This window comes from Pygoscelis adeliae, unplaced genomic scaffold (genome assembly GCF_000699105.1).
Source record: "Pygoscelis adeliae isolate BGI_AS28 unplaced genomic scaffold, ASM69910v1 Scaffold393, whole genome shotgun sequence".
Taxonomy (NCBI): Eukaryota; Metazoa; Chordata; class Aves; order Sphenisciformes; family Spheniscidae; genus Pygoscelis; species Pygoscelis adeliae.
Window position 1 is genome coordinate 406,286 of NW_008824376.1, and position 8,041 is coordinate 414,326.

The 8,041-nt window shown below is 37.9% G+C and overlaps 1 protein-coding gene across 1 annotated transcript in view; it reads left to right on the plus strand.

The window, feature by feature from the left end:
* The window catches only part of SCP2 (sterol carrier protein 2), a 19,596-nt gene extending 11,979 nt beyond the window's left edge, over positions 1-7,617 (plus strand). The window contains 5 exon segments of the mRNA XM_009320190.1: positions 9-162; positions 3,128-3,221; positions 3,809-3,938; positions 5,378-5,457; positions 6,708-7,617. Of these exon segments, the coding sequence (XP_009318465.1) occupies positions 9-162; positions 3,128-3,221; positions 3,809-3,938; positions 5,378-5,457; positions 6,708-6,803 (554 nt within the window). The 3' untranslated portion in view covers positions 6,804-7,617.
* The last annotated feature ends 424 nt before the right edge of the window (positions 7,618-8,041 follow it).

Here is an 8,041-nt window from a genome sequence, read left to right on the forward strand (position 1 = left end):
TTTTTCAGGCCTGGCGCAGTGCGCCGAACTCTGCTGGCAGCTGCGCGGTCTGGCCGGGAGGAGGCAGGGCCCCGGGGCAAAGGTCGCGCTGCAGCACAACCTGGGCCTCGGCGGGGCCGTGGTGGTGACCCTCTACGGCATGGGCTTCCCCGGAGCCGCCAGGTGAGAGCCCCGCGGGGCTGGGGCTGCCCACTGCGCCCAATCGAGACGAGACGGTCCGATTCCCCTGCCCAACGCCCCGGGAGAAGAAGTGGCGGGGCAGTTGAGGGTCTGCCCTCTGCGTGCAGCTGACTTCTTGAGGAGGAAGAAAGCACTGTGTGTACTGAAAGACCTTACAAAATAGTCATCTTTCGGCTGTACCTCTACAGAGCGTAGGGCGAGAAAATGCACTGCTGAATGAAAACGCATGTTCAGCATTCGTGTACAGGCCTTGGTTACTCTGTCATTGGAAACTTCCACTGTGGGTTCAGTAGTGCTGTAGACTAAGCTCACTTTGTCTTGACTGAGCTCCCGTACCTTTGTGTTTCAAAATTTATTTTTTTTTAGAGTTATTGTTTGCCTCTGCGCAAGGAAGAAATTGCACTGTAAACTAAAACTTCCTCAGCAGTTGGAACTGTTGTGTACCAACGGCCCTGCAGGTTTATACAGAGATTATAACTTCCACAGTGTCTTATTCCTGATAAACAGTATGCACTGCGGGTGCTAAGTTATTGAAAAGAGCAGACTGGCCCATAAAAACGGCTCACATGATTTCCTGTAAGGAAAAGTCTAATGTTTGGAGGGGAAAAAAGCCAACAGAACAACAACAAAAAAAAAAAAATTCCAAGAACAAAACAGGCCACATTGAAATGAATTACTTGAAACTAGGGACTTGACAAAAAAAAGCAAGACATCCACGGGAATAGAGATACCCACTGCTCTTTCACTGCTAATATTGTTACTAGTTTGGTTTCATGAAGAATTGATTTCAGCTGTATGTGTTACATGTGGTATTCTAAGTACTTGTTAGAATTCAGGCATGTTACTTGTCCAGTCCTGGCTAAAGCATTTGCACTTGCAATTGTAGCATACTTCAGAGTGAGAGGAGAACACTGCTATGAAGCTGTATTGCAGTCTGTTACAGTTCTATGCTAGGATGGACAGGAATTGAAAGAAAATACTTAAAATTTGTAAATATACCAGAATTTCAGGAGATACTCTTTTAATACACAGTTCCCTTTATGTTTTCACTTTCACCTTTGCTTGGAAAGATTGAGATACTCTTTATGGGTATTATGGTTTTGGTTTTAAAGCTTGATGCGAATACTTTATATTTGCTCTAAAAACCTGCGAACAGTAAAATTTTTCATGTACTGGGCTTCCAGAAAGAAATATTCTCCTCCCAACACATATTTCTAATGTCTGTTTTAGCTAGACCTGTACAGTTCCTGGGAGGCGACAATATAATCTGTGGAAGAGGTAATGAGAGAAGCAATTGAACTTTGAAGGGCTGCAGCAGTAACTTTTTGTAGTACAGTGTCAGAAGTGATAATCCTATCACTTCTGTAATCTGTAAGAGGTTAAACCATACGAGAAAATAGGTGTGATACAGGAAAAATCATGTCTTCTCACGGATTCTCTTCAAACATGCTCACAAAACTTGGCAGTGGATGTTGGTACACAGTTTTAAATCAGAGGGGAAAAGACTGTTATAGGGAATATATTATTTTCCATTGCTTTGAACTTTGTCTTTAAAACTATTGTAATTTTATGGTACAGGGACTCTGTTGCTGTAATTTGTATACCTTTAACCTGGAGGTACTGCTGGAAGTAGTGCCTTCCTGTCAGGAAAAGCTTTGCATGTATAGACAACATTTCTCCTGAAGAAATTAAGTCTAATTTACTACAGCTCACATCACCTTTGTTGGTATTGAGAATTTCTTACCTTCTTTCTTAGGGACAACTCAAAACAGAGAAATCCTGGCAATACTAGTTTCATCTTACATTAGAGAAGCTTAAAAACTTTTAGTTCTCCTAAAGGCTTTGTGTGTGGGAGATGCCTGACACAAGGAGTTGCACCAATGTATATCAGACTTTGGAGTGAAACAGTGCGGCTAATCTGTTCAGACACTGCTTATGTAATTGAATGATGTTGTGTATTGTGTAATTAAGGGAAAGGTGGTGGCATTTCATGTTTATGAAGATACTTCATACCATTTTTTCTACAGCAATGCACGTAGACTTAATCATTGGATTCAGATTTAGCCTGTGATTAGTGGCTATAGTAATAGCTGCCAAGAATGTACATCAAAGTAAATGACAGCAGGACTTGATCCATTTTGGATTAGTCTTTGAAACAGTTCTGCTTTTTTTTTGACACCTTACAATTTTACATCCTGTTAGTACAGCCCTGGTTTATTAGCAAAATTGATGTGTCTTCTTCAGATGAGACAGTCCCTACTATCGCTACCTTAGCATACATCTATAGGGTTGTGTTAGTACCACACAAATATAAGTTCTAGCAACATTTCTTAAGCGATTCTGTCACTTTAGCAATATCAAACCTTGCCACAGTTTTGAACTCTGCCAAGAGATGGTAATAATTGTAAACTTGTTTTTCCTGCTGCTTGAATTTCCATTTCTTTGGACATCTCTATACTTACTTTGGCTCTGGGTGCCTCTGCAGAAATGAAGAATTAGATTTCATGCTACTGTCAGGTCATGCAGGATGACTGCTCCAGAGAACCAGGAATAATGCTTAGTGCCTCTTGTGACTGTTAAGAGACCCACGTGAATTGCGAGGGAAAAGCGGATTTGTTTTGCCAAAAAAAGAGAAGGTAGTTCTCTGAGATGGTGCATGTGCTGCGCTCTCTTCACACGAGGTGTGGTAGTAGTGCTTGCTGATTTACTTCCATTATAAAATTAGTGTCCTGTTCATACATGCAAAATCGTCTAGATACTTGAAGTGATTGTAATTCAAGCTGTCAAGCCCGTCAGAGTAAGCTTCACTTGGATATCATATAGTTGCTCTGTACTGCTAAAGTGTTTCAGTGTGGCTGTTCTTGCTGGTGTTAGGCCTATTCGTGATAATCTGAAGATGTTGAAAATGTGATTAAAGGTATGTAAATGAATGGTTTTTTCATTTCAGCACTGGCCGTATTGCAGCTGTGCCTCTCAGCGCAGCTGTTGATGGATTTAAGTCACATCTGGTCTTCAAAGAGATTGAAAAGAAGCTCCAAGAGGTATTTGACTATTTCCTTTACCTACAACAGGATTTTAATTTATGACAGAACAAGTGTGAAACATGGGATGGGAATATAGTAGCATCAATCACTTCCTCAGTACTGCTCATTGAAACAAATGTTACAGCTTTGAATTTCGCTGTGTCAGAAATCTGTCTGTGCTGTGCCATGGTTTTAAATTTTTTTTTTTTTTTCAGACAGTTCCTACCTGCCCTGAAAGGGTATTTCAGTAAAGGCAAGTTTAGATTGTATGTGAGGAGCTTGCTAACTAATGCAAGAAACTTTGTGTTTGGTGTTTGTTGCTTGCTTTGTAAGTGTGATGAGAAGAAGAAATCACATTTTGTCAGACTTAAGGCAAGACGACTGTTAGGACAGTGGTCATTTTTTTTAGTTGATAGATTTTAACACAGATAGTCATAGTTTTTGTGGGGTTTTCTTTTAAATAGTTGTTTAAATGAAGCCTAATAGAGGGAGGTAGATATTTCTGTGTTAGTAAAAAGGGTAAAGGTTTTTAAATTACTTTCTGTTTAATTCAAACTGTTTTAAAATTATTTTGAATAATTTTACACATTACATGGTCATTACAGGAAGGAGAGCAATTTGTCAAGAAAATTGGTGGGGTTTTTGCCTTTAAAATAAAAGATGGTCCTGGTGGGAAAGAAGCAACTTGGATAGTAGATGTGAAAAATGGTAAAGGCTCTGTGGCAGTTAATTCAGGTCAGTGCTACTTTATTATATTATTGCAGAAAACACATAAAACTAATGAAAAGAATATAAATTCATATTCTGTTTAAGCTATAGTGACCTTGAGCAAAAGTGGTGTAGAGCTACCTTAATTTTAAACTTTTCTTATTACTGGCACTTTTAATCCATGATGTTTCGGACCAAGAATTAAACATCATCTGCTCCGAATTCTGTGTAGATAATTGCATGTTTTCTTAGGGGCTCTAGACAGATCTGTCATATGACTTTTACAGGAATTAGAATTAAAAAAAAAAAAATTCAAACCTCGGGGGTTTTGTTGTTCTAACCTCTTAAAATTTGGGCCAGAAATGTAATTTGTAGCTGTTTCTTCAGTTGCTTTGTTGGAGACACTGGTAGGTGGTAAGCTGGTCTATATCGTCAAGTTACTTCTCCTCTGCAGCTAGTTAAGCAATAAAACTTGACTGATTTCAATACTGTACCAGCTGACATAAACTTCAAGTTCCATTTTAAAAAAGGCAGACATAAATAAGACACAGACTGGGTGGTGGTGGGGAACCCCATAAAAGTATTGGAAACAAAGGATTTGTACCCTTGCCATGAAAATGTCTTGTCATGTGTCTGAAGTCATGCATCCTAGTAATGTAAATAAAAAGCTGAAGACAGCAGTCTGTCCTGAGAATCTCATATATTCATGAACCTGCATCATAAAGCTTTCAATTAAAAACATGACCGGGGGCTTGATTTGTAATTCACTGATCTAAGTTATTACAAAAAGAAAAGCACTGTTTTCTGTTGTATGGACAACATTTTTTTCAAAAAGTTAAGTTTAATAATAAGATGACTCTAGGAAAAGATGTGTGCAGTTTTTAGCCCTTTGGTATATACATAATATTTCTATCACAGCTTATTAAAATAAGTTTTCAGCTTATTTCTGGTAAGAAGATTCTAAAAACTTCTGGATTTGAATTACTTCGAATGAGTGCTTTTAGAATGCACATGTTCCCATTGAAGGAGAGGGCAGGAAATGCCTCAAATTTCAGTGATGAATATCTTCAGAGAGTGTCACAGGGGAAAACGCATTTATTCTGAGTTGATCTTAATACTAGCAAATTAAACTTGATAAAACTTAAGATGATTGTCAGTGCTTGCAATTAACATTATATCTGATTACAAGTAGATTATTGTTTCTTTTCAAGGAATGAATTTGCTTAGCACCTTTCAGAAAGGTCCATCTTTCTTCAGTGTTGGGATGGTCTGTGCTACAAGGTGGCACAGGTGCCTGTTGGCTATTGGATGATCTCTTGCTGATATTTTTATAGTGGCCCTTACTTGTATGTACTTCAGGTACCATTTTGCTAACCTGTAGTATCAACAGATTCTTCATGGAGTTGCAGCTTCTATTACTGTTTCATCTCTCAGTTTGAATCCTCATAGTCAACTCTATCTTACAGATAAGAAGGCGGATTGTACAATTACAATGGCTGACACTGATCTGTTAGCTCTCATGACTGGCAAAATGAATCCTCAGACAGTAAGTATAGCAAAGATGAGATGATAAGAGGACTGACTTGTTTGCTTATTTGTTTTGAGTGTGTTTAAGTTGAAACCTTTTAAATAAATCCCCTCTTCCAAAACTGCCGTGGCTGATGTGAAAAATGACAGTTCTTGACTTCCTTTGAACAAATTGGTCAAACTAAAATTAACCAAGAAAGACAGTATCTGCTCTTCTGAACAGGTACATATTACCTCAGACATCCTGTAGGTAATCCAGAAGGGGATATAATAGCGCTTGGTTTGCAGAGAAGAGGGGGGAAACTAGTGTTTGCAGTGTGACTTAAGAAAGGAGGAATGTTGTCCCTCTGTTCGGAGGGCTTTACGCTCATAGCTGGCATTAGTGTAAGGAGTAATCTTGATGCTGAAAAATGGAAGCTGAGGTGAGCATCCACTGAATGCCTATGATTATTTGGTTTTTTTATTCCTCAGTGTGTCAAAAGCAGCCATAGGGTACAAATAAATGGGATTTTTAAGTTAATTTTAAATTGCTGTTACGTACTTCTAAATTTGAAATGCTCTGGGTAACATTCTTGTTAAGTTCTTGGTCTGGTAATCACAGGGTAGATAAGAATTTTCACAAACTGAAGTGTGTCTAGGAGAAGTTTGAAGGTAAAGCACATTATAGACATGTCATGTACATGTAGGAAATTCAGAAGCAATTACAATTTTACATCTACAATTTGGATATTTTAGTGCATGCAGTTTATCTTTTTACAAAGTCTGGAGGAAAAACCCCAAATCTTTAGCGTGTCTGCTTCACAAACTAGATTTGTAGAACTGAATTGATCAGTAACAAAATTGGTAATGGTTGGGGGGGGATTTGAGTAAGAAAACAGTTGTGGCATCTACTGTACGCTGTTGCTTTATCATCTTCAACTGAAATTGTGAACTTTTATTCTATGAACTGTCGTCACCAAACCATTGGGTATTCTGCCCTGCTTTGTATACAGGTCTGTTGTTACGATAATGCAAGAAGCATGCAATACCAAGTTTATTCTCTTTAGGTATCACAAATATAATAAGCATACAACTTTGTCAGTTTACTGTTCTAACTTCTAGTGTCAGAAACTACATTTGTTGATGAATGTGAGATATCTGCTAGAACTGTTGGAATTCTGAAAGTGCAGGCCAGGACCTGCACATACATAATAGTCCATAACTTTTGGGAGGGGTACATTTGGGGTAATATGTTGTACTGCATTTCATATCCTCTGTCTTTCTTTTTAGGCATTCTTTCAAGGCAAATTGAAGGTTTCTGGGAACATGGGCATGGCAATGAAACTTCAGAATCTACAACTTCAGCCAGGCAAAGCTAAACTTTGAGCTCATTAGAGTAAACAGTCAGTACTGGATATTTTTGACAAACAAGTAGAATGAAACTAGACATTATCAATAATATGGCGCAGGCTGGGTTTGATTGGACCTTTGTCACCTAAATTCTGTGGTTAGAGACCTTAATTCTCTTAATAAATTTCATCAGTTTGTCTGTGGCAAAGATTTTTAGGCTAAGCTTGAGGCACTAACTCTTACAAATGGTATAAGGTGGGTATTTGTGACAATTTTTGTTTTAATCAGTATGAAAAATTTCATAAAACTTAGAGTTGAATGGGGCTGCTTACTGTTGTTCAGGTTAGTTGGGAAGAGAGTGAGGAAGGTTATAAATAGTTTGACATATAAATTAAATGAGTAGCATTTTTTTTAAAGCTGTAATAGCAGGTCATACAAATGCTTTCAGACTTCCATTCTAACACATTTGCTGCTGCTTAAATTAAAATGGTCTTATAAAGGGGATCTCTAACAACATTTTTTTTTAGAATAGGCTTTAGGAATTTGCTATAAAATACTTTTCTTATTACTACTTTGGAATTAAAAAATAAAATATCCAGAAGTAAGTAGGAACTAGGAACGTTGCTTTGAGATGCACAGGATTTGATAATACTTCACCCTGAAAAAAGATTAGGTTCACCAGGAGAGCAGAGAGGAAGTATAACCAACGTTTTACCTGTTTTCTCCTGAGAAAATCTGGTGTTTATCATTATGAAATTCTTATCAGTAATGTAAAAGCTTTAACTTCTGTTTTGGGAAAATGTATTCTGGTTGGAAGTTTAATAGAAAATTAAATATACTTTTCCTGTTCTTCTGTGTGTTGCTTCTTTGGATTTGTAAACATGGATTGCATGTTAATGCTCTGAATTGACTGTTTTTTACAGATTGCCATGAAGGGCTCCTGCAGTCATTCATTTTTGACTCCTCAGGCATTGTCAGTAGATACTCCATAAACTACATCTCAGTCCAGTATATACACCTCACACCCTCCCATATGTGGGCCATGACTGAGGAACTTATGCATAAACTTTCACTTCCCTGGTTTAACTAAAATCATAATAAAAATTAGCTAATTCAAGCCAATCATTCTGCTTATCTGGTGTGAATGGTTAGCAAATTGCTGAGCAGGAAGAATAGCTGTACTGAATCAGACCAAAAATCAATCTAGCGCACTGTATTTTCTGACTGTTGACACCTTGGAAGGAATATTAAGATGGCCCAAATATCTGTTTACC